This window comes from Pogona vitticeps, chromosome 3 (assembly GCF_051106095.1).
Source record: "Pogona vitticeps strain Pit_001003342236 chromosome 3, PviZW2.1, whole genome shotgun sequence".
Classification (NCBI taxonomy): Eukaryota; Metazoa; Chordata; class Lepidosauria; order Squamata; family Agamidae; genus Pogona; species Pogona vitticeps.
The window spans coordinates 4257700-4284334 of NC_135785.1; the positions used below are offsets into that span (position 1 = coordinate 4257700).

The following is a 26635-nucleotide window of genomic DNA, read 5'->3' on the forward strand; positions in this document are numbered from 1 at the left end:
TGGGTCCACGCTCACCATCCGCCGTCCATGCTGGCTGGCAGTGACAGGGAGCAGTTGTCCGGCCCATTAGTGTCAGACAACTATAAATACCACTAATTGTAGCATCATGAAGTTGGAAGGGGGGGCTATAAGGCCATTGAATCCAGCCGCCCCTTGGTCCGTTGTCTTCAACCAGATGGTTCTTTCTCCTAGAAATTGATTCTCCTAGTTTTATCGTGCAAGAGATTGGTTCACTCAAGGCCCCTCCAGCAGATAACTTGGCCATCTTGATGGCTCTGGCTCCTTTCTCTCCATTAGAGTGAAGAACATGGTGCTTGTTGTTTTGGAAAAACTGTACATATCCTTACAGGCTGCTGTCTGGAGAGCAATAAAAACAGAGTAGACCCTTGCTCTAGATGGGCGGGGTATAAATCTAAATAAATAAATAAAAATTTAAAAATCCCTTGATTGCATGCATGGCCATTTTGTCTCGCATGAGGGGGTTTACTCCTGCAGCAAACATTCAGTAGGCAAGTTCAGTCTCCCTTGCTTCTCCACTGAAGACTGGCTGTGGAGTCATGCATTCATCAGACTTCATGGTACCTTTAATTCCCCCCCCATAGAAAACAAGGAAGCTGCATTCAAGGCAGACATGCAGGGCTGCTCTCAGCAACCCTGACATCAGGTGTACAGGAGCCCCCCCTCCCAATATCTGCAGGATCAGTATTTGTTGATTCACTTATTCACTGTCTGAAAATATAAAAAATATGAAAAGAAAAATCCTACAAATAATATATATATTTCTAAAGGTGAAGTTACCAGGGCTGGCCACTAGAGGGAACCAGAGACCAGGCTGTGTCTACCATTCCTTATTCAAATAGTGTTCACTTGAATCCACATTTTTCAACATTCGGGGTTGGAACCGATTCCCCATGGCTACGGGGGTCCTACTGTATTTGTACAACTGAGGAAAAAAATGAGTTTCTCCCCCACTCCTCACTGCCTTGTAGCAGACTTGAGAGCATTGCACTCCTTTGTCATCAGAGAAAAAACAAACGCCCAACACGCTCAGTCTCGCAGGAACCACCTCTGTGCAAACCTCGACAGAAGTTCCTTTAAAAGGTGTCCAGAGAAGGCATTCTCTTGAAAAGCCGGCCTCTGCTTCGAGTGGCGCTTTGGGCAGGAGCTATTTTTCAACCGAGCGGCTGCAAAACATCTTAGGGAGCCTTTCTGTGGCCATTCAGTAATAACTGGTGCTATTGTGTCTCAGAATCCTTTTTAAAATTCTGCTTTTGAAGCGGTTGAATTTTCCAAGTTCACAGTTTTGATGGTGGTGTGTTTTTTGTTCTGTTTTGTTTTGAAGTATGTTTTGCAGAGCTTTGGAAATCTCCAGCTCACCTACTTTTTCTCTTGGGTTGGTACCTGGCAGAATGCCTAGAGGAGGAAGACTTTCACTCTTGTTGTTTCTGCAAACTGTACACGTGTAATTAGTAGTATAGATAAAAGGATTTTTTTAAAAAACAACAACGTTCTTTCTTGTATTTGTATGTCTGTAAATACATTCCATAGTTTTCAAAGGCTGTCAAGTATCAACATCATAATATCCTATACTTTTATTTTAAATTGCCTGTATATTCCTGGTCAGTTTCTAGCACACATGATATAAATTCCAAACCTGGGTGATTTGAAATAAAGGCTAAAGCTTTAAAAAACCACACTTGCGAACAGAAGCATTTATTTTGAAGCAGGTTTGTCCACTCAGGTCTCCTTGGGGGAGGGGGTTGAATCCTGAGCACAGAGGAAGGAGGTAGTTTTGCTCCCGTTTTTACTTCATTACAGTAGCTTGTTATCATATTTTCTAATCTGTGTTGCTGCTCTGGATGATTAGGATGTCACTTTACAGCGAAGTTTCCCCATCCTGTGTGTTCATGTATTTCTTCTCGTATTAAGTTGGCCAGATAATAAGGCCCTGTCTTAATAAGACCACTGACCACCAAGGATCTTTCTTGGAGCAAGTCTCTGTGAAATGAAAGTTACAATGGTAATGTTGAGCATACAACCGTATTTTTCCATGTATAGGACTATACTTTTCTCTGAAATCTTTAGACTAAAAATTGAGGGCCGCCTTATACACAGACATAAGCTGAGGAGAGAACAAAAAAAAGTGGCAGGGAAAGCAGGGATCAAAGTGATCCTGCAGGGCTTTGATCCCTGCTTTCCCCTCCACTTGCTAAACCTTAGCAAAAGGAAAGCAGGGATCGAAGTGCTGCAGGATTGCTTTCATCACTGTTTTCCCCTCTGCTTGCTAAGTCCCATGGGGCTTAGCAAAAGGAGGGGGGAAACGATCAAAGCAATACCATGGCTGTATAAGGGGGAAAGGGATCAAAATGATTGTGCAGTTGTGGAATTGCTTTGATCCCTTTCCCCCTTCTTTTGCTAAGCCCCACAGGGCTTAGCACAAAGGGAGAAAGCTGGGATCAAAGTGATCCTGCAGCACTTTGATCCCTTTCCCCCTACATTTGCTAAGCCCCACTTAGATTTCTTGATTTGGGGTTAGAAAAGTAGGTGGGTCTCTTATACAAGGGGCATCTTATACACAGAAAAATATGGTAATTTAATATGGTTGCATCCATAAATAGGAACTTACTTGTGAGATATACTAAAAGGAAAAAAAAAACAACTCTCAGGGTGACATTTGCCTGTACACTGGTTTGCTCAACAAAGCCTCGTCCAGGTCTTGGGAGAAGAGCACAGCACTTCAGAAATCTGGATTGTTTTCAGCTTCTTCAATATTAGGGTGGGAGTGAAGGCAGAGCACACCTAAATGGCACCCGACTCTGGAGGACTTGATATAAAATGTTGGTGTCTGCCTTCTCACTCCCACAAGAGGAAGTAACCTGCAAGCTTTGGGGCTGTTTTGCTGTCTGGAATCCAAGCAGCAGCAGCAGCAGATCTAAAACCAGGCCACCTCAATAGGGCAACATTGAGTTCTAAGTGCTTGCTTTCAATTCTCTCGGCACATTCATAGATTTGGCCTGTTCCCCTTTCCCACTGGACCCTCTTGCCAAAAACCAGAAAGCAAGGGTTGCTGGAAGCAGACCTTGGGCCCATCACTTCTTCTTCTTTTTGGCTCCGGGCTTTCCTTTGCCCTTCTTCCCTTTTTCTTTGGTTGTGGGCTCCTCTTCCCAGAGTTTCTTGAGGAGCTTGTACGGCCCAAGGAACCGGCGGACCATCATGCCTCTCCACCAGGCCTGCAGCTGAAAGCAAAAGAAGAGGGAAGAGTGGTGTGAGAGCAGTTTTTGGCACCTGTGTTTCCTTTCCCGCCACTCAGCAAGCTTTGCTAAAATGATGCGCTGCCAAGAATAACAGTTGCACAGAAGCCCGGCTTTCCTTGATTTCCCCACACCCCCCCTCCAGCTAATGAAGTAATCTGGCTTGAATCCAGCACTCCATCAGCTGCCTGTCTGCTCTGTGCCAGCTACAGCATCCGAGACCTAATTTTATCCGACGGCCGACGGCTCGTGTCTACAGAAAAGCCCTGCCTTGGATGCACTCCAGAGAAGCATCTTAGTGGGGAAATCCTGGCATCTGTTGACAGAAAACCCTTCAAGGTGTCCTTGGACAACCCAGGTCGGAAGACCAGCGACACTGCCTGGGAGAGTAAACGAGCAGGTGAAGGTGGCTAGGATGGGTCTCGGGTCTTGACAAGGTCAAAGAAAGAGCCAGTGGAGATTGCTGCTTGGTTGCCTACCTTTCCCCATGTCCGTGAACATTAAGGTGACCCCAGTTCAATATAAAGCAGATCTGGCCTGTCCTTCCCTTGTTGGAAAGGTATGCAAATATATAAGCTTATGTGGGCACCGCTGGGACTGAAGCGCTCTAGCTAGGAGGGGTTATGGAGGAGGTGGTCATGGCATGGTCTCCGCAGCAACATGTTCAGGACTCACGCCTGCTCTTTCCTTCTGTGGTTCTCGCTTTCCCATCCTGCAGCAGATGGGGTCCAGTGCCCTGGCCACTCGCTGGATAGCAGCATTATTTTTCACGGGGTAACCTGTCCTAGTGCCTCTTGTATCGCACGAGGGTAGCTCAGGGATTATCCTGGAGGAGGTTGTTTAGGAGGAGATTCTAAAATGTCTGATTTGGAGGATGGAGTTGGAGAGAGACCCAGACGGCTGCCCAAAAATTGCGATGACCCAAGGTTTTGGAGTGGAGTGCGATAAGTGATAAGCAAGGTAAGTCTTGCCTTAAGGCAACCCAGCAAGGAAAGTGTCTAAAGAAAAGAGGCTGTTCTGGACTTGAAAGTGGAAGTTCTCTGTTGGGAGTCTGAAGAGCAGACGTACGGCTTTTGGGTAGCAAGCTGCCCTCGGCCTGACTGCCGCAAAGGAACATTTCAGGTCTCTGGTTGAGAGCATCTCTCTCTCTCTCTCTCTCTGCTGGTTCCCAAATGGATTGAGAGGAAGGAAGAAAAAGAGCCACAGAGGGAAGGAAGAAGAGTGGGCGGTTCATGATGGGAAAAAAGTTCCTCCAGAACCAAAAAGAAACAAGGAGACACAATATCCTTTCCCAGTTTCCTCCTGATTCCCATTTGGAGAGCCGTGGCAGGGTAGTGGGTAGAGTACTCCTATTTCAACTCGGGGACCCCTGGGTTCATCTCCCTGCTTAGCGCTGGGGAGCAGCAATGGTAAAACCACTCGACATCTTGCATACGTTGAAACCCCTATTAAGATAGCGTAAGACAGGATAACGTGACAACATACTATCCCTATTGGAGCTTTGGCTCTCCCAAGGTCAGGGTGCCTCTCAGTCCCTCTCACCTTCAGGATGCTCTTCATCTCCAGAGCATCCTGTTCGACTTTCTTCCGTGCTTGCTCCTTTTCCTTCCGGTCCTCAATGATTGCCTGCTCACATATAAGGCACTGCAAAAAAAATAATAAAGCAAAGGCGCAAGGAACGTAGGGATCGGGCATCAAATGCTTCTTGAAAAACAAGAAGCTTTTCGGAAAAGCCAGGGGCTTCGTTGACCTTCCTTGTGGACTTCTGTCCTTGAGAGGCTTCCTCTTCCTTACCTGCTTGGCCAGTTCCTGCAGGGCTGCTTGGTCAGCGGCTCGGGAGGATTTCAGGGCATTCAGGGCTTGTTGCTTGGCTTCCGTGTCCTTCTCATACTTCTCCATCCAGTATTCCAGCTTCTCTTCAATGCTCTGTTTGCAACAGGTGCAAATGGGTCAATATTTAGGCCCCTGATGGTTCCAACACATGCTTTTGCTGTATTGTGGGAGGACATGATCCTTGAGGACTTGAAGAATGTGCTCGTTATGTATTCCTACCTTTCCCCATGTCCGTGAACGTTAAGGTGACCCCAATTCAATATATAGCAGATCTGGCCTGTCCTTCCCTCATTGGAAAGGTATGCAAATATATAAGCTTCACTATTTCAGCCCCAAGAGGAGTGTCCTTTCCAGCAGGCACTTGGGAGTTGTTGCCGGTGGCTTCTCCGTCTATGTCAACAGTGAGAAAAACTTCACACGTGCAGGCAGGACTGCTGCTACCCCCTCCCCGCTCTGTCCAGCCACTAAGGCAAACGGAGAAGATTTCTGCATGAAAGTGCTGACCTAGCAGGCCCTTCTGTGCCTAAGGATCTCACGCACGGAGCTGTAGCACTACGAGTGTTTTTCGCCCAGTGCAGTTGGGTTTTCATTTTAGCAAGGAGAGTTCAGCTTTGGCTATTTGGCTAATACTTAATTTCAAGGGCCGAAGGGGTCCTTTTGGAAAGCGGCCTGGGCCGTCACATTAAAAAGCCACAGTAACCCCTGGTTAAGAAACATAAATGGGAAAGACCGGAAGGAGGAACGGGTTGAGAGCTTTCCAGACGGGACATCCTGGACGATGCCCTGCACCCCATCTTCTTCTCAAATGAATGACTTGCTGTCTTGAGACCTAATTTTCATTGAAAACAGTCCACCTGCCTCTGGGCTTGTGCCTACGAGCAGCCTGGCTCCGGAGGGACCAGGTAGGCACCTCAGACAGGAAAAGGTGGGAGGGGAAAGCTTTGAAAGCAGTGGCAAAGTGTTAAAAACAGGTTTGTGGGGCAGAAAATCTCCCCTGCCTGTTTAGCCAGGTGTGATGATTCCTGTATCCACTGCCAGCATTTGTGCAAGTTTCAGCTTCTGCCCGTGGAAGGCAGAAGGCCATCTTCTTCCACTTCAAGCAGCGAAAGGTCTTGGAACATTTTCGTAGCTTTTATGTCTGCACACAGGCACACCTTCAGAGCCCAGCATTCCTAGGGCTAGAAAAGTAGGTGGCCAAGAGGGCCAGCCTTCTCTTCCTGGGCTGCTGGTTTTGTACGGCTTCCTGTAGTCGTAACAGGCAGACTTGTAAGGGTTTGCCGCAGAGCTCGCACCGCAGCCCAGGCAGCTGCCACACACTCTCCTGCAGCGGCAAATGAAAATAAGCTTTTCCTTTACAGCAAGACGTTCCCCACGTTTATGGTTTATAAGGGGAACCGTGCTCCTAGAAGTGACCAGCACGTGTGCAGGCAAAGGAGGTGCGTATTCCTTGTTTTAAAGGAGGGGCCACAAAGAACAGCTGCTGTTGCTGCTCCAGTAAATGAGCAGGCAGAAGGTGGGATGTAACCAAGGGGTGGAGGTGTGGAGGGGGGATGATTTGGGGCTTGTGTACCTTCGGCCCCCTAGTGCTTGTCTACCTCTGCCCTTTGAGGCTCGCCATGCAGGAAGTGTTTTAATCAACACAAAAATCTCATGAAAACAGGAAGATGCAAAAATGAAGAAAGCTTTAAACCAGATTAGTAAATGTTGTCAGAGTCACATGAGCACTGAATAGTTTGGAGAAGAAAAATAAAGTTTTGGGGTACCGTTTAAGGAGGGGGAGGCACAGTGAGCAGAAGAGAGTCTTCTATAAGAACAAGTTAACCCACCACTTGCTGCTGCTTAAGGAAATTCTCAATGTCCATGTGGACTCTGATCTCCTGCTCAGCTTGGTTCCTCAGCTTCTGCAAGAGAGAGAGAGAGAGACTCAAACGTTCTTTGACACAGATGGATCTTAAGCATGGCGTAGTGCTGGAATCGCCCTTCTAAGAAACCCAAGTATATGTCATTCTGCACCAACGCTGAAGGCTGAGATTCTAAGCCAGAGAGAACACATTTGTAGCAGTGTTGTCTGGAGATGGCATCTTGAAACAGCATCTTCAAATCCACCCCTTCGCAGCTTACTGCTCTTGCAGGAACAGAAGAGGTTGCTGGAAGCAACCTTGCTTGGTCATAAGTGAGAATGTCATGCAAGTACAGCAAACCAGGTCTGTGAAGGGCCACAGAACTGACATGGTGGTTACGGCCTTGCTGTCATCAGGTACCACACAAAACCTTCCGAGCAACTGCAGAATATTTATTAGCCATGAGATCTAAACAGGGCCTCTGTTTTCCAGGGGAATAATGGAGCCCTAAATACTGAATGCTGGCAGAATCCTACTGCAAAATACTGTGTGTGCGTAAGGGAGAAAACACAAGCCATTTTCTTAGTTTTCTGGCTACCAGTCACATACCTGAACACGCAGTGCAGCGCACAACCCGGATGCATCTACACATGCAACAGGTATTTAGAATCATGGTGCATGCCAGTTAAATCAGTTTTTGTTCATGCTGCAAAATCTCAGAAGAGTTTTCTGCCGGCTGCGCACGGTACAGGGGAAGCCGGCTGTTCTCGTCTCCTACCTGTGAGCATCCCAGAACAATCTCGCTGGCCAGTGGGAGGGAACGGTTACGTGTGAAGCTCCCAAGGGTAGCTCTTCGGCTTGCGACTGGCTAGTTTGAGCCTTGAAGGCCCAATGTCCCGGCACCCTCAACTCTCATTTTGCCCTGAATGTTCTCCGCCTGGGCCGATTTTGGCTGCAAAGCCGGGTCAGGTCCGCTGATCTCCTGGTCAGGCTGGGAAAGGATTCTTCCTGAAATGCTTGCGCACCGGCGCTGCCAGTTGGGACAGGCCAAATGGACCAAAGGATGGACACTGTATGAGGTGGCCTCCTTTCCTGTGCCTCTTGGTTGCTGCAAGAAGTGGCTGTGCAGACGGCCGGACCATGCAATTGGTGAAAGTCTGTCCTGTCCCTGTCTTTCTCTCTCCCCCACCCCACGCTGCCCAGACTGGCATATTTTAAAAGCCACAGGTCAAGAGTGCTCACCTCAATCTCATTCTGCAAATCATTTTCAGCCTCGGCGCATTTCTTCTGCACTTGAGCCACCTGGAGCTCCGTGTCTTTCTTGACAAAGCGATTCTCCATGTCCGTTTTGGCCTTCATTTCTTGCAGCTGGTCCTTGAGGTAGGCGATCAACTCATTCCGGTTCTGCAGAAGGAAAGAAGAGGAGTCGGTGGAGGAAGGCTGGAAACCGGCAGGGCTCTGTGGGCTGGTCCTTTATTAGGACAACGTTCAGAACATGGCCAAAGAGCCCGAAAAACCCACAACAACCCTCAGATCCCAGCTGTGAAAGCCTTCGAGAATACAGAGCTAAGCTTCCCTTCTGCCTTCCTTGGCAGGGCATGAATAGACCCACGACCCAGATGTTTCCCTAAGGGAGACCCGGGCCTTGTTCTCACTGACAACAAACGGGCATCTGTCTGGAATACGCCACTGAAGACTGGAGCCAGGGGCTGCTGTCACTGAACAGCCATCCCTCCCGTTTTCCTTTTTTTTGGGGGGGGAGCCCTTTTCCAGATGTGCGGTGGGTATTGTTAGGTGCGAAGGGGTTAACGAAGGAAGAAGCTTTCACAGTCAGGGACCACGCCCCCAGCAACCTGAACACGGACTCAGACTGGCTGTCTTGGGGATCGCTCTCCTGATGCCAGTGGGCCTGGCTCGGCCATTTAGGTCTAAGCAGGTGGTCACTGGGCTTGTGATGGAGAAAACGGCTTAAACATTCCATTATGACATTTCTCAGTTTTAAAAAATGGTGTGCCTGCTTTAGGAGGCAGAAGAGGACGGGCTGCTCCAAGAGTTGAGGACAGAGTACTGCATAGCCTGGGTTGCAACGTGAGGGCAACGGGACCTCGAGGACCAGTCCACAGCCTCCCGTGGCAGGCTTCAAGGACCAGCCGTCTCGCTCCCTTTTAGTTCAGTACGAAATCAAGGAGGGCCGGTGGCCTGAAGCTCACCTCCACCTCGTAATCCTTTTCTTTCTTGACATCGCTGATCTGCTTCTGGAGACACTTCACCTTCTTCCTTCCCATCTCTTCCCTAGAATTTGGGGAAGGGAAAGCGGGACAGAAAGAAAAATTCTCAGGTTTTTTTGGATCCCATCAAGGCAAGAAGTTACCTTTAAGTTTCTTTTTTAAAAGTGGGAGTGGGGGGCATTCTGGAGGTGTTCCAGAGTTCAGAAAAGCCTCTTCCTCCTCTTTGTCAGCTGGTACCCTGTTTCCCCGAAAATAAGACAGGGTCTTATATTAATTTTGGCTCCAGAAAACGCATTAGGGCTTATTTTCAGAGCATGTTTTATTTCTTTCTTGTACCAGCATCTACATTTATTCAAATACAGTCATGTTCCCATCTTCTGGTTGCTGTACAAGGGTGGAGGGCAGGATTTCACTGAACTGGGGCTTATTTTTGGGGTAGGGTTTATATTATGAGCATCCTGAAAAATACTAGGGCTTATTTTCAGGTTTGGTCTTATTTTTAGGGAAACAGGGTAGCAAATTGGCAGTTATTTTATCCCTCTTAAATATCAGGAAAGTTCTTGTCACGTGCTCCATAGCACTGAGATAGTCTCCTTAAAAAAACTGGCTGCCTTCGTAAAAAGATCACAGAGGTAACAAAGGTGGAAATCTGTAATGTTTCCCATTTGCAGATCATAAACGAGGTGAAGAGGTGCTCCTGCAATACAGAATGGGCAAAGACATCTGTGTGCAAGAGACCAAGCCTAACACATTTCAGCTACAACGTCCATTGGCCACTCCTGTCCTCATATTTCAGATTCCTTTTTTCCCCTTGTGACAGAACATCCATTCATATTCTGATAAGACAAACCCTTCCAAAAATCTGATGAGCCATTTCCAGGTGTCAGGAAAGCCTCTCCTGTCAGTCTCTCCTTTGGAAGGACTTCTCAGCAAGAAGATACAGATAAAGCAGGAAGCGGGGGGGGGGGGAGGAGAGGATCTGGATCCGGGGTCTTGCATTATTTTTACAGCTTACTTAGGAAGATTAGATTTACACATACACCCCTTGAGGTTCCAAATAATCCACAAATCAGAACACTAAGGAGTGATCTTCTGGGAGAGGACAAAGGGAGAGGTGTGACTTGTACTGAAGCCGTGTGCTTCTGTCACTAACAGACTGCACGAATGAGCTGAGAGGAGGGAGAGGACCCCTTCCTCTTGTCTCCATCAGGAGCCGTGTGCCAGATGCCCCTTATTCTAAACGGATGCTCCTTTTTTCAACAGACCCAACCACCACCAAATGCCACTGAAGCCCCATGTCATAAATTTTCCAGGACGAACTAGTCTGTCCCCCACCAACGTTGTGTGTTTCTGAATTAAATTCTTACATTTTGTTGAGATCAAAACTTTTCTCCACATTATGTGTGTTAGGAGCCTCGTAGCGTGGTGGTTAAACTGGGGTACTGCAGTCAAGACTCTGCTCATGACCTGAGTTCAATCCCAGGTATCTGGCTCAAGGTTCACTCAGCCTTCCATCCTTCTATGGTTGCTAAATTGAGTACCCAGTTCGAGGGGGGGGAGAGATGTGTAATTAAATTTTAAACTGACCAGACAGTGCTTTAAGCAACACGGGGCAGTCTATAAGCATCACTCTGCTGATCAGTGCTTCAATGTATTCAGCATGGAACCCCTCTCTCACCTGTTTGTTCCACTTTTACTCCCTGGAAGCCATGACAATGCAGTTGTTGTCTAAAGCAGGATCCTGTCTGGAGCGAAGGGGGGCAGGTGCTGAGGTCTGGGCCTCTCCTCCCAGTTTAAAAAAAGGAAAAGCGGAGACAGTTCCCTGGCCGGAGTTCTGGAGAGCCATAGGAAGCTGGCTGAAGCAAGCCTAGCCTAGCTGACCTGGCCCAGGAGGTGGCCGGCCAGCCGGCCGCTGCGCCCGGCATAAAACTCTCACCTGAGAACTAGGCTTTGGGCATTGGCCTTTTTCGCCTTTTCCAGATCCATTGCAAGCTGCAGAGTGTGAAAGGTTCCCAGCGTCAGCAGTTCGTCTGTTGTGTCCTCAATGATGTCACATGCCTGCTGCCTGTTTTGAGGAGGAGGAGGAGGAGGAGGAGGAGAGGTCAGCTGAGGAGAAAGAAGCGGGTCCCCATTGAACAGCCCTGGCTCACCTCTTCCGCTGTGCCCAGAGTGGCCTGGCCAGAGACTCCCCAAGGAGCTCGTGGCCCCCCCCAAAGGCAAAAGGGGCTGTCTTGGATCTCCTTGCTGCCCAGGATGAGAAGCACAGTTGAAATGGAAAGTGTCGGAGAGGTGCTCTGGGTGTAGGGTTCATGTTTTGAGGGAACTCTCAACCCTCCGAATGGCAGGACCCCTCAGCCAGCTCGACCGCCAGGCATAGCCAAGCAACAGCGAAAGCTGTCGATTAGAGCACCGTAGGTCTGGTTAGGGGGTGTCTAGACCAGGAAACAGATGGGGAGGCACAGGGCACCATCCACAAGAATGAGATAAAGGACCTTGTTTGAGAAGCACCACTCCTGTTCACTGAAAGGAAAGCAACCCGCAACACTGGACTTGTCTGTGTGGTGGATTCAGAGCATTATTTAAAAAGTTCTGCAGACCTCCAAATGCTGTCTCCTGCTGTCTTCCTCTTCTAGGGCTTATCTGCCTGTTCCACACACACACACCCCCCTGCTGCGGGAGGGGGAGGGGGAATGGGGGGGCTAGAAAGGGTGTTCAGTCCCTGTTGTAGAACCCCCAGTGTTCAGTGGCTCTAAGCTGCCCCATGCCTTCCAGCTTCCATCAGAATCAGCAGGCCCCTGCACCCCCAGACCAGGAGGAATGCCTACAGAGTTCCCCTCTGGCTGTCCCACAGGTTTTCTTTTGGAGTCTCTCTGGTGTTGGGCCCCAACATGTCCCTCACCCCGCTCTCCAGCTTTCTGGAAGGACCTTAAGGCTCGCCGGCCTCACCTGTCAGCTTGAACCTTCTTGAGGCTCTCTGTGGACAGAGCGCTCTGTTTTGTCGCCCTGGTGAAAAGGTGGTTGGTCCTCTTCAGCTCGCTGCTGGTGTCCTCCAACTGCTGGCCCAGTTCCGTGATCCGGCCAAGCTCCATCGGGGCCCTGGCTTGGCTCTCGGCCCTGGCATCCATCAGGCTCTTGTACGTGGTGGTCAGTTGCTTCTGGGTCTCAAGAACAGCCTGGATCTCCAGGTCATTGAGCTGCAGACAAGCAGAAAAGAACAAAGGAGACAAACTTGGCAGAAGGGAAGGGTTTGATGCGGCCGGAACGAAGCACCAGGGGAAACGTCTCTTGGGCCACAGGCTTCCTTCAGTTGGTGCTCGAAGATGCCCCCAAGGCCCTCCTTGCAGAGGGCCATCATCACTGCCCAGCCACCGCTAGGAGGAGCCACCGGGACTGGACAGCAGCACCAGCGGTGGTAGAAGGAGAGGCTGGCAGGGAATCTGCCATACACAACAGCGAAGGTGTCTAGGACAACACCTTTCCCAAAGGTGTGAGAGATACTTACATCACTGACATCTTTCCTTCCTTCGTATGAAAGGGGCATTATGTAGCCAAGGATGGCCAGCTGGTCGGTGCAATCCTCCAGGAGAGCAGAATGTCTAACGGCATCCAGAATGGGGAGCCTGGGTGGCTTATTCCTTATCTCAGACTCTCTAGACAAAAGGAAAGAGCGCATTGCATTCATAACTCCTACAAAACCAACCACCATCCAAAATTGGATGCCACCTGAGGAAGGAAAGCCGTTCAGTGTCTCCGCAAGTCCAGCTGTCATGGCCCACGGCAGGAACCATTCTGAAAGGCAGTAGATGGGGGAAGGATGGAGCAAGAGGTCTTTGGTATCTCTTGCGTTCCCGGACCAGCTGACAAAACTTCGCTTCAAACATTTTCAGAAGCAGAGATGACCTTCTTAATTATCTACATTTATAGTCCCATCTTCCATCCAACGAGGTCAGGATAGCAGACATGATTCTGCCCCTCTACGTGGTCTTCAAACTAACCCCATAAGCAAAAAAGCAAAGTGTGCTGCTTATATACTGCCCCACTGCGCTTAAACCACTCTCTGGGCAGTTTACAAGTTAATTATGCAAGCTACACATTGCTCTCACTCCCAGCCAGCTGGGTTTACTGATCTTGGAAGGATGGAAGGCTGAGTGAACCTTGAGTTGGCTACCTGGGATTGAACCCTGGGTCACAAGCAGTTTTGGCTGCCATGCTGCAGTTTAACCACTGGGCCATGAGGTGTTTCTTATAAGGTAGGTGAAGCGGGGAGAAAGAGATACCGGCCCAAAGTCACTCGCTGAGTTTCATTGCTCTTATCACAGTCCAACACTAACATTACCGCACAACCTTGGCTCTTAATCCAGTTTGGGCAGAGTGAGCTCCTTAAAAATCAGAAGGGGCTCCTGGGCAGAACGTCACAGCCCCCCTCCTACATTCAGACCACTGCTCCTTAGCTGTCTCTGGCTCGCGAAGAAGCTGTCGCTCAATGACAAAGAACGAGTATCACTGCTCAGGCAGGAGATCTTAAGAGGCGTTAACAACAGGCAGCTGGTTCATAAAGTAATTTCTGAAAATGAATCAGGCAATGCCTGTCAACAGGAATAATCAGGATCCATCCACCCAGATGGAAAAGGAAGAGACAGAGACCCCAAGGCGTGTCCTTTCCACTACAGAAAGATAGAATTGTCCCCTTTTACACCGGCAGTCCCCGGCTGGAGGAGGCAGGGCAAACGGAGCCGCCTAAAGAAGCAGAAAATCAATTTGGAGAAGTTTGTAGACTTTGCCAGCAAGTGCTCTTTGAGTGGGGGGAAAAAAACCAAGGCAGCCGGTGTATGGCTGATCTCTCTCTTGCTCGCTCTCTCTCTTCCACTTTGGAATGAGATCTTCTCACCGTTTCCCTAAGTGTCAGGGGCCACAGAGGCTCCTCCAGCAACTCCATGCTTACTAGTGATGGTGAACTGGCCAAACACTGAACTGTGCTTGCTTGCGGGGTAGGAGGGGGGGAGAAGGAAAGCAGTTACTTACTCCAAGATGGCTCTCCCTCCGAGTTCTGTATCTTGCCTGCACATGTCATTTCAAAAAACTCAAGAGGGACCCTTTTAGCAGAGCTGACCTTCGTGTCTGGCAAGACCAGTTCTCTGACCGGGGAGCCCCCATCTTGGAAAAACAGCTGGGGTGCCAGGCCTGCTTTTACCTGGAGCCTCAGCCTGAATGGGTGCACAACCCAGGAAGAAAAAGGACCCAGCCCGCGGCTGCTCCCACTCCGTAGGGCCAACTTTTCTTTCCCGTCTTGTGTCCAGCCACGAGAAGAACTTGATCTCCAGAGAGTTAGGGGCCCAGCTGCACCCTGCAGGCAACCCATCCTTAGAACTGGCATCATGGCTTGTGTTCCAGACATATAAATTCAGCAGACTTGAAAATCCAACTTCCAAACTGAACAGCAAAGAACAAACTCCCTTTGCAAACTACAGGAGGTGAGAAAAGTCCCCATTGTGGGAATTGGGTGTCAAAGAATAAGGAATTTCCTCTTCTAATGGTGGCTTATCTGTAACACATAACGGAGCGTAGCCCTTAGGCCAGAGAGAAGGGAGGATGGAAAGGAGGAGCTGACACAGCCAGAGGGACCATGTGAGAAATATCGTTTAACACATGGCTGCTATTGGGAGTAGGGCTCTAATATTGGGGAGCCTCCTTGGGAAGGGAGACTTGGGAATGAAGAAAACCGCCAAAGATGGCAAGTCAGGCCCTTTACTCTGAGGCTCCCCTTGGGGCAAACCCCCGAAGGCCATGGGGCTCCCTTGAGAAGACCCATCAATTATGCTACAGTTCTACTCCAAGAGGATCGAAGCCATCCCATCATGCATGTGATTTATTAACAGCTTTATTATTGAGGTTATTCATTACAAATAACTTGTGGGACTTTGCGATTTGTAGCTGGTAACCTCCGTGATCTCCTCAAACCATATTCCTCCCTGTGAAGACATGAGTCTTAAAAACCACACATGTACGAGGCTCCTTCTCCTCCTCCTCGCTAAGAGTGGAGATGGGCTGACATCCAGGACTAAATAAATGCTGGGTCCTTTAAGTTTAACGGGGTGTTTTGTTTTCATTACTTGTGTTATTTTTAACTTTTGCTACCTAGCCAAAACCTTCGGGAAACATGAGATAACACTTGGATTAATTAAGTCGCTAAACACAGGTAAGCAGAACTTGGGCTGTTCTAATGATTTCTGCTGGATAAACAGACAGAGTTCCGACTCCAGTCCTCTGAAGATGCCCATGGCTACAGAGACTGGCGAAACGTCAGGAAGAACAACCTTCAGAACACGGCCAAAGAGCCCAAAAAACCCACAACCATTAAATCCCGGCTGTGAAAGCCTTCGCAAATACATCGACCAACATGAATTTAACCCGACTCCGGGAGGCCGTGGAAGACAGGAGGGCCTGGCATGCTCTCTGGTCCATGGGGTCACGAAGAGTCAGACACGACTTAACAGCTAAACAACGATATAGGAACCAACTAATAAGGCTACCCCTTCAAAAATAAATAAATAAATAAATAAAAGACATTTAAACTGTAGTGACCTCTTCTGGTCAGAGGTGATGTGAACATTTAAAGGAAAAAGGCTCGATTTACAGGACTACATCAGTGCCTGGTTTACCTGGAAGGAAGTGCTGGTGCAGTCAATGGGGTTGCACCCTAGGAAACATATTAAAGACTGCAGCTTGAACTCTCATATCCAAATAGCCAGGAATTATAAAACAGATTCACATGCTTGGGTTTCAGGCAGGACAGACTCTCTCACACACACCCCTGTTGAAATTGCCCTACTGTCCTTCCTAACAGTCTGTGGAATATTAGAAATATCTAATGTGCAAGTAACACTGGCCCACAGCCAAAATGTGTCTGAAATAAATGTAGTCAAACTTTACTAATTCTGGGTCACTGAGAACAAAAATGAGGTTTAGAATTGTTGATTGACTCTAGTTTTCAAGATAACTAGATTGGGTAAGTATGACTTGGGAATGGTGGAGGATAAGTGAGTTATAAAGGGAAGGGATAATTGAAGTTTAACCAGACCCACATAGTCAAAGCTATGGTTGCCATTATCATGCAGCCCTTCTGTGATACAAAGAGCCAAGGAAGGAATTCTGTTCTGCAGGTCAGCAAAGGGGGGGGGGGGCTTTAAATGCTCCTCCCTCTTACCATGGATGGCCTCTGTGCTAGTGTTTGGAAGGGCGAACCTAATGCAAGGAAGAAACGGATCTATTAAAAGCAAAGGTGAACAAAACACTTTCAGTGTAGGAGCAGGCAAGTTTAAGGGGGGGGGGGAAATCTGCTCAATTTAATTCATTATAATATATTCCCCCATTACCTTGCATATTAGGGGTTCCCAACAGAGACTGATAAAGACATGAGAGGACCTGATCCAAAGAAAAACTTCTAAACATGTACCTTAATCAACTCGACTCTCATATGCTCCCATGCCGCCTCTTTCTCCTCCTTTCATTCTTTTTCTGGGGGAAATATCCAGGGACCGTGCAGCTGGCCCAAGGCCACACAGGCTGGCTCTACTCCCAGGAGGCCCCGTGGGGGGGGGGGGGACTGAATTCGCAGCCAGAGACCTAAACCACTGAGCTATCCAGCCATGCACCCATTCATAGCAGGCAATTAAAAGAGATTCAAGACAGGTTGGAACAGAAAAGTATCTGCTGCCCTCGGAAAGAGGCCAACCTGAACCTCTTTCAGGAGGGTCTCCATCCATTTGTGGGTGCAGATCCTACACCCATGGATCTTGGGAAAAGGAGTTGCTGAAGGTTATGAAGGAGGACATTCACTGGGAAAGAGGCAGGTCCCCTGGTCCAACCCTTTCCAGCAGGATCTACAGCAGGAGTGGGAAGTGGGCACAAACTACGTGTAGCTGCCCCTCAACAGACTCAGCCAACTTATAAAAATAGCCAGTGGTGTTTCCAGAAGCTGCAAGGAAGCTTACTGGCTATTTAAAGGACCAGTTTTTGAACTTTTGTGCTTTGGGGAAAGAGGGGAGGCATGCATGGCCCATCAAAGTCTGGGAATAGCCACCTCCAGATCCTCACTTGGCTACTCACCCTGGGATAGAGGGAACTCCAGCACTTTGAACTGAGCCTGGAAAGACACTGGGAAAACGTTCCAAAGGAGCGGTGGGAGAACGGGTGCAATGCCGTCACCTCTCTGAAGGAATCCCACGTGACCGCATTTCACCCGAGCAGCTGGACTCTCTAATCCCTCTGCATGTGTGGCTCTCCCACAGAGCACCGTGCAGCCATCCAGTCTGAATGGGACCAGGGAGCAAATGAGAGCCGCCAGACCAACATGATCTTAAAAAGGGTGCTTGTCGGCACAAAAGTGGAATCCAAGCAATGGCAAACTGTCGCCAGGCTAAGCGGTGGGCCCGATCCTTCACAGGAATGCAGCCCCATCCAGAACAGGCAGTTCTCTCCAAGCACAGACCCCTTCTGTCCTCTGGGCTGGGATTTAGAGTCTCGCCTTCCCTCTTGCCCAATGCTCTTATTTGCTTCCTTAGATCAACAGATAGATCAACTGAGTGACAAGCCCTGTTTTTTATCTAATAAGAGCACCTCCCCTTCTCCGTTCTGGATCTTTGCCGAACATCTTTCTGTTTGGTCACATCTCATGACGTCCCAGGCAGTTTTATGCATTTATTCATTCCCCCCCATAACTATTTCCCATTTTCATTTTGTGTCCTTCATGGTACACTATTGAGTACCACAGGGGAATTTTAAATACCGCCGAACCCCTGTACCAGCAGGATCCGTATCCGCTGATTCACTTATCCACGGTCTGAAAATATTAGATATTAAAAGAGAAAAATCCTAGAACTACTGTGTTTCCCCAAAAATAAGACAGGGTTTTATATTAATTTTTGCTCCAAAAACGCATTAGGGCTTATTTTCAGGGCATGTTTTACTTCTTTCTTGTACCACCATCTACATTTATTCAAATACAGTCATGTTCTCTTCTTCTGGTTGCTGCACAAGGGTGGAGGGTAGGGTTTTACTGAACTGGGGCTTATTTTTGGGGCAGGGCTTATATGACAAGCATCCTGGAAAATCCTACTAGGGCTTATTTTCAGGTTAGGGCTTATTTTCGGGGAACGGTAGCAAATTGGCAGCTATTTTGTCCCTCTTTAATGGGTCTTATTTTCAGGGAAACAGTGTATCTTATCTATTTCTAAAGAGAAGGTTATTTATTTCTAAAGAGGTTACCAGAACTGGCCACCAGAGGGAGCCACAGACCATACTATGTATAAAGCAACTCCACTAAAGCAGCGTTCGCTGCCATCCGCGTTTTTCAGCATCCGCGGCTACAAAGGACCCGCTCAGGGGCTGAGGAGAGCCGGGAGGACAACCACCTCGATTCTGCGCCTCTCCTTAAGAGCAAAGGAAAGGGTTTTCAAACAAATGCCCTTTTTTTCTCCTCGCTCCCGGCATCCTCCTTCCTTCCCCGTGTCCTGGCTGAGCTGCCCATTCAACCTAACGAAGAATTCTGTGAAACGCCAAAGCTTGCACAACCTATCGCCGGGGGGGGGGGGGGAAGTGAGAGAGAAAAGGGTTCGGCCCTTGTCGTCGTTGTGGCGGCTTTTGGGACCCTCTCCTTTCCAGACTCACCCGCGAACCAGGCGATGAGGGGCCGTGGTCGCCATGGTGACCGCCCAAGCGCGGCGGCGGGGGCCTTCGAGGGAGAGGGTTGGGCTTAGCCGAGGCCTGTCGCTCCGACGCCTCGGTCCGGCCCCTTAAAAATTACAGCCCCCCCCCGTTTCCTCTCGGGAACAGGGGGGAAAAACTCTCGGGTCACAAGGAAGTGAACCGTCCGCCCAAAGGCCGGTTTCAGGCAGGCGAACGCGGAGGCCACCCCGGCCGGGGGGACAGGGGTCCTCGCGATCTCCTCTCCCAGCGTGCCTCGCGGCTGCCTCTCTATCTCCCATCTCTCTCTTCCTCTCGCTCTTTCTCGCCGCCATCTTGGGCCGGTGGAGCTGAGGTGAGAAGCCGGTGCGGGCGTTGGGGGATCCGAGGGGAGGCCCGGGCGGGCGCCAAGCGGCTTCCGAGCCCGGCGGGCAGGCGAAGGAAAGGCCGAGGGCTGCGACGGGCCCGGTCCGGAGGCCGGCGCCGGCGGGATGGCTGGGATGCGGGGCGGATGCTGCGGGAGGCTGGGCTCGGGAGAGGACGGGACGGTCCTTGGAGGCCTTTCGGGGAAAGGAAGGGAAGAGAAGACGGGGCGGCCCCGAAGGAGAAGGAAGGCGGCTTCTCTTCGGAGTCCCCGGAGCTCGCAAGCGGCCGAGGGGGGCGAGGAGGGGCGGTAAAAGCCGGCGCGGTTTTAGGAGGGAAGGGAGAGAAAGGATCGCCTCCAAACCCCGCGAGGCCCCTTAGAGTAGCAACTGTATTTTAATGTGGGTTTTCATGGGTTAAGTCCCCTTTCGCAAGCACAGTGAAAGCTCACGCGAATACACAGCATTTCGTCTTTAAGGTGCCACACTGTTTGTGTCGTCTTTATTGTTTTCCCCCCTCCTTTGTTTTTGCCTGGCATAGACTAACAGAGCTGCCTTCCATTATCTACTGTCCTTGTTGGAAGCAACGTGTGTTGAACTCGTTGATCCCGCAGGGCTAGCCTAGCAAACATGGCAAGGACATTCTCTGTTCTCTTGTTGGTTTAGGGGAGGTAGTAACTTTTAGGCCTTATTTCCCTCCTGTGGGTTGGAGGGATGCTGCTGCCGTCTCTTGCAGGGTTATTTTAAGAGGTGGACATCAGTAAAGCATTACATCTGATTTCTTCCCTATGTATACAAATGATGGCATCAAGTGGCTGGATGGTCACTTTATTCTTCTATTGACCATTTGAGTTAGGTTTTGTGATAAGCTCTATTTCCATTCTCTTGGTTCGGTTTGACAGTCATTTTTATTTATTTATTAGATTTCTACCCCACCCCAGACAGCGTCTGCTCAGGCCAGCTTACAAATATCATAAAATATCATTAAAACATCGTGAACATTAAACAGTTGAATCAATAAAGTAGTGGATTCAAGGTGGGGAATGATAGAAAACAAGAAGATAGAATTCAAGAATGGACAGAAGGGAAGGCCTGCCTAAAGAGCCAAGTCTTTTAAATGGCTCTTAAAAACACCCAGCGAGGGAGCCAAGTGGATCTCTGTTGGAAGGCTGTTCCATAGATGAGGGTCCACTGCTGAGAAGGCCAGGTTTCTTCTTTCTTTCCTTCCGGGCCTCTCTCAGCGTTAGGCCCCTCACCCGTCCCTCCTGGCTGTGCCGAGTAATTTGGGTAGATCTAGGTGGGAGAAGGCGATCTGCCAAATATCAAGGTCCCAAACTGTTTAGGGCTTTATATGTCATCATTAACACTTTGAAGTCAATACGGAAACAAATGGGCAGCCAATGCAAGGCAGCCAGAGTGGGGGAGATATGCTGATATTTTCTCACCCCACTAAGGAATCTAGCCGCTGCATTCCGCACCATTTGGAGCTTCTGCATCAATCTCAAAGGTAGACCCACGCAGAGCGCATTACAGTGGTTCTCACTCATGCCCTAGTAAGAGTGAGGCTGAGCCTGGTTGCTCCACTCCTATGTCCACTCCCTGATATTCTCCAGGGCTCCACACGGATGCCAGTTGGTAGACATTGTTCCTCAGCAAAAGGAGGGAGATGAAAGTAGCCTCCGGGGGGAGGGGGGAGCGTTGGAAGTACAGCAGAACTGGCATGTTTGATCTTTGAGTGTTCATTAAATATTGAAGTGTAGCATGGTTTTATAGCATTTGTGTTGACTAGTCTGTTCAGCAGGACTCCATAACCCACTTCTGACACTGCAGCATCTCATGGACTGAGCCAGGCAGTCCTCTAGAAGTGCTAACTTGTGTTATCAGTTATTTATTGTAATATATTTCTAAATATCTTTTAGCTGGAATAGCTACATTTTTTCACAAAAGGTTTGTGTAACTTGTCTGGCTGATTGATTTAGAAATGCCACGGGACAGCTTGATTGCATTATTAGTTGTGATGTCATGCACATGACTGAGATGCACTCTGGCACACCATCCGCACCAGTTTATAAAGACTTTACTGAACACTGATCAGATTTGAACCACTGGATCTTGAATGTCAGTCCAGATTAAAAGTGTTTTACTTGGTAGAAAATGGTTTGGCTTTTGTCAAACATGCCTTACTTTGTGATTAGAAATGGGCGCAAACCAAACCATGAACCAGAAAAACCAACGAATCGGGTTCGCTTGTGGCTCATTTGGTAAAACAGTTTGGGGAGACTAGCTTATTACATTGATCCTGACCATTGCACATCACAGCTGATGGCTTCTATTTCCTTCCTTCCTTCCTTTAGGCCTGCTGGGGACAGGACTTCAAGGCGGTACCATGACTGGCAGGTAGGAAGCTGTGCTTCTTGGTAATACTTACGTTTTCTTCCAAGCTTTTCTTTCACGTGCACTTATTTAGTACCACAATATATATAAACTGTGGAAGGATTATTATGTGGTAAATATTCTAGCACATTAGAAGCATCTGTAGTTCTCCCAGAAAACGAGAGCTGTGCAGGCTTTCTGCTCATCTGAAATGTGAAGTGTTCTACAATTCTGTGTTGTAATGCAGCTTGTGGAAAGGCAGGGATTTAATTACCTGTCCACTTAATTCCCTAGGTTGTGGTCCAAGGCCACTTTTGCTGGCTACAAACGAGGCCTCCGAAACCAGAGGGAGCATACTGCACTTCTGAAGATTGAAGGAGTGTATTCCCGTAACGAGACAGAATTCTACTTGGGCAAGAAATGTGCCTATGTCTACAAAGCAAAAAAGTGAGTTATCGGGACCAATCAGTAGGGCTTCATCCATAGTCTTTTAAAAAGTTTCATAATCATGTTCAGAGGTCTCACTTGAAGCACACATTACACCATCTCAAAAGGCACGCTCCAGTGTGGAGTAAAATTCTGTCAGTAAACACATTTTCAATGCAGTTAAGCAGTGGTAAGTGTAGAGGAGATGTGAACGTAGAGAAAAAAATTATTTGTATATTTCCCGTGTAATATTGCTCACAATCAGAGGAATATGCCTCTAAATGATCTTATGTAAATGATTTATCCAAGACACTTGTAGAACGTTGAAGAGATTTACAGCTGAACCAGGAAAAGCTTAGGTAGGAATTCCTGCTAAACTCTGGTTCTTACCATGTGGTTTTGTAGACATTGTTTTGTTTCAACGTAAAACACCTGGCGTGGTTGGGACTGCAAGGTGGTACACCATACTTTGCATGCTGAGGATTCCATCTTCCATCTTTTATATTTTCAGTTAAAAGGGGCTGATGGCAACTGCAAGGAGCAAACATCTCTGTCTGGAACTATGCACCGGATTCCACTTGGTAATCCCAGATAGAGTAGACCCACTGAATCAGTGGCATTTACACAGATGTTAACTTGCCACTTCGTGGATCTTCTCAGTCGGGAGAAGACATAGCAGCACCAAGGTTTAAGGGGGGAAAATACAGTTAAAGGCTTTTTGGAAAAGAGAGAGATACAAATAAGAAAATCCCAGACTGTGGCTAAAATAATTTACATTTATTTCTGTCCCAATGCTAAAATGTTGTTCTGGCATCAAATCCTTGGAGAATTTTCCAAATCTGAAGCAGCCCATTGCTGCCTACTTCGTGTCAATGCAGAAAAAGAGGTCTCTATGCTACTGTTTGATCTGGTAATTCAGTTTCAAGGAAGACCGGCATGTTGAGTTGCATACATAAGGAACTGTGTGTCTATTTTATCCCTGTTGGTACAGTTGATGTAGTTTTTAGCAGACTGTGACATTTGCTGTGCAATTCATTTAGTTAATTAGTGGGGCACTCTATAGACAATGTGATTGGTGCTTGTTCCTGCTAAGGACCCCTAATTGATTTATGCCTGACAGAATGGTAGAAATTATCCAGGGACAGAACAGCCTTTCTTCTGTGCTTCTGCGGGACTAACAGAGCAATCCCAGCCTGAGCCCATATTTGGAATTATTAAAGTATTGCTACAAGAATTTCTCAAAAGGAAAAAACTTATTTTCCGTCTGTGGTTCTCCTGCCTTGAGCAAAATAAGCTAGGTGTTGGGATAAAACGCAGTTAATTACACACTTCTTGCTCTGAAGGGATTTACCAGCGGGTTCCTGCGCTTGGGTGTGCGAACGATCATCACAAAGGGAACTTCCTTATTACCTAATGTCAACTCCAGCCTGTAGTGCTTTTCACTAGAAGCAAGCTCCGTTTTTTAAAAATCTCCACACATCAGTAGAAACATAGTTCTGAAAGCTGAGATTCTCCTATGAGAGTCTTAGGTGAAAAAGGCGTGGGGCTTAACGGTTTGTTTGTTTCTCTTTTCAGCAACACGGTGACTCCTGGTGGCAAACCCAACAGGACCCGAGTAATCTGGGGGAAGGTGACGCGCGCCCACGGGAACAGCGGCATGGTGCGAGCCAAGTTCCGCTCTAACCTGCCTGCCAAAGCCATTGGACACAGGATCCGAGTGGTAAGGAGACGCGCCCACCTGTAGCCTTGGCAAGCTTGAGCCATGGGGGGGAGGGGTGTTCTTATTTATTTATTATTTTTAAAACTATGTGAATAAACAGCTATAAACACAGCAAGTGCTGAAGGCTTCTGGGAATTGCAGTCCAAGAACATCTGGGAACCCTAGTTTGAGAACCTACTATAAATCAGGGGTCATCAACCCTCGGTCTGCGGCCCAATGCTGGTCCGTGGGTTTGCCAGAACTGGGCCATGGATGCAGATCTGTGCACACGTGCACGGTGGGTGTGTCATGCAGGTGTATCTGCCTCCGTCGCCCACGCATTGAGCTCGCTCCCCCCTCCAGCCAGTCCGCGGCCCCAAAAAGGTTGGGGCCCGCTGCTATAAATGATTTCAAATACTTTGCACACTTTTATGGGGCAGCAGCTAGTGTAAGCTTTGGTTAAGTATCTGATAAGAGTCTGACTACTGTAACTCCGTGTAACCCCGGGGTGAGCAATTAATTTCTATAAGGGGCCACATGAAAAATCTGAACTGTGTTCGGGGGCTGAACCAACTTAAAAATAAAATGAAACAGTGATGTTATGATTGTTTTTATTTTAAACTTGTTAATCTTTACAAGTACTAAAGAGGTTTTTTGCGGTATGTTAAAGATAAGCAACTAATCAACTTTAGACAAATAGCTGCAAATGGTTTTGATGTTAAGCTTGTTCAGTGAGAGAAATCCAGTCTGTCTTGGGCTTGAACAAGTGTTTGAACACCAGACTGGAGCGATGACTGGTGGGCCAGACAGGAGTGGCTTGCAGGCCATATGTGGCCCTTGGGCCACACTTTGTCCAGGTCTGGCATAGCCGGTGCTCAGAGATTATTACAGAGTTGGCTTAGAAAATGTCGGGAATACTTGGGTTCGAACCTTGAACTTTTTCCCATCAAGACTGTGAACTTGCAGACTCCTCTACTAGCCTTATTGATGGATGTTACTGCACTTAACAGCCTTGGGAGAGCCCCCATCCATGCTCTGATAACCCCAGAGCCCTCTTGCAGGGGGAGAGTTTTAGTGCTTCTTGGGAATGTGGCTGGGTTCTTAGGCCAGTTCTGAAAAGGCAATAGCTTTGCTCTCCAGGATAACTAAGTAACTTATGAGATGTTCAGAATATTCAGCAAGACAAATTTGATTAAATGTCTGAAAAACCACAGGGACGTCTAAGGATCCCTTCATGACATTTCTGTAACTTTGCTGTATCTATTCTAACTTTTTCTTTTTCTTCTTCTTTTTTCTGGCAGATGCTGTATCCATCTAGAGTCTAAATTTCTACTGAAAAATAAAATTCAGAATATATTCCACTATTGTATATTTGGTCTTATTGTTATGTTTTCCTTTTGTTCAGATGAATCAAAAATGGGAAAAGATCTGTTGTTGCTAACAAAGGCATCAAAGTGACAGGTTCTATTTTGTTGCTTTTTAAAAAAAAATAAAGCTTTGAAATTTTTCACTGCCGTTTCTGCCACTAGCGTTCTTGCTTTTGGAAGCTGTTGGACTGAAGATGCTGGATCACTCCGTATCTGTTTACTGCATTCTGAAGCCAGCTCAGTCATATCTCTAATGTATTTTGTAGTAAGAAGGAAGATTCTGGGCCTTTTGGCATCTTTGTTTTTATTGCAGCCTTAAGATATACCAGGTGCTCTACCAGAAGGCAAGAGATATACCCTGTTCTTTAATTTAAGAGTATCTTGCAACACATTGCAAGCCCACTTGGTGTTAAATATTACAACTAAACTAAATGTAGAGTCTGTTCGCATAAAAGTCTGCTCCTCCTTACTCCGAAGTTTCTGATAACATTTTGAACAGCCTGACTGAAATGGGAACACTTCTTCTCTTTTGCTGTTGGTAGCCAGTTTGACATCAGCCACTTGCTCGTTCTTGGTTCGTTTCATTTGCAGTCCAGTCATGTTTCCAGAGTGGAAGGATCAGGCTGACTGTCCTGCCGTTGCCCAGAAGATGCCCAGATGTATTCATAGCCCTCACATTCCTTTGGGGGGGGGGAGGATGCTTTCTGTGTCTCTTACTTCAGTACAAATCATCAAGAGATCCGCAAGATGGGCCCTGATCTGTCTTCACCCTTTTCCCCAGCCATGATGTGACTTCATAGTTTAGGTGTCTTTGGCTTTAGTGGACACGGAGATGCTTTCTCCACCTACATGAACCATTTGCATCCAAATATATAGAATATACGCCTAAACATGCACATTTGGAGCATAAAACTAGATGAATTCCTATTTGTATTCTGTACACAAGTTCATCAGGTGAAGGTTCCCTTTGACATTTAAGTCCAGTCATGTCCGACTAGGGCGCGGTGCTCATCCTCGTTTCCAAGCCGTAGAGCCAGCGTTTGTCTGTAGACAGTTTCCATGGTCACGTGGCCAGCGTGACTAGACACAGAATGCCGTGACCTTCCTACCGAGGTGGTCCCTATATCTACTCACATTTGCATGCTTTCGAACTGCTAGGTTGGTGGGAGCTGGGACAAGCGACCCCTCCACCATTTGGTTTTGATCTTATGACATCTGATCTTCCGACCTTGCAGCACAGAGGCTTCTGTGGTTTAACCCGCAGTGCCACCACGTCATCAGGTATATCCATTAGTAATCTATTTTACCTCTTTGATTCACTGGCCACTGAAGTCACTTTAGCCTTACATCCTGCCAAAAGTAGAATCATTCAGTCTTCGATTTAGATGCCACATTTGTCCCTTCTCAATCAATCCATTAAACTGGCTGTGATTCTACCTTAAACTGCCTCATAATTATCCTAGCCCTTTCAACTTTTCTGTCTTTCCACCCCCAGAGTCCTGGATTCAAATCCCTGCTCAGCCATGCAAGTTTACAGGGGGGCCGTGTAAGCCACTCCTTTAATATCTCACATA

At 47.9% G+C, this 26635-nt stretch overlaps 2 protein-coding genes across 2 annotated transcripts; one reads left to right on the forward strand and one right to left on the reverse strand.

Annotated features, from left to right (window-relative positions):
• Positions 1-1697: 1697 nt before the first annotated feature.
• On the reverse strand, positions 1698-18989 carry DRC9 (dynein regulatory complex subunit 9). Its single transcript, XM_020811247.3, has 11 exons — positions 18820-18989; positions 12656-12803; positions 12100-12347; positions 11090-11218; positions 9136-9217; positions 8168-8329; positions 6911-6985; positions 5046-5177; positions 4794-4895; positions 3080-3236; positions 1698-1998 (listed from the first exon to the last, which is right to left on the reverse strand). The coding sequence occupies exons 1-10, from the start codon at positions 18852-18854 to the stop codon at positions 3090-3092; spliced, it is 1260 nt and encodes a 419-aa protein (XP_020666906.3). The 5' UTR covers positions 18855-18989; the 3' UTR covers positions 1698-1998; positions 3080-3089.
• An 82-nt stretch (positions 18990-19071) lies between these two features.
• On the forward strand, positions 19072-25055 carry RPL35A (ribosomal protein L35a). The gene is made up of 5 exons (XM_020811246.3): positions 19072-19189; positions 21551-21593; positions 21864-22016; positions 23571-23715; positions 24996-25055. The coding sequence occupies exons 2-5, from the start codon at positions 21583-21585 to the stop codon at positions 25017-25019; spliced, it is 333 nt and encodes a 110-aa protein (XP_020666905.1). The 5' UTR covers positions 19072-19189; positions 21551-21582; the 3' UTR covers positions 25020-25055.
• The last annotated feature ends 1580 nt before the right edge of the window (positions 25056-26635 follow it).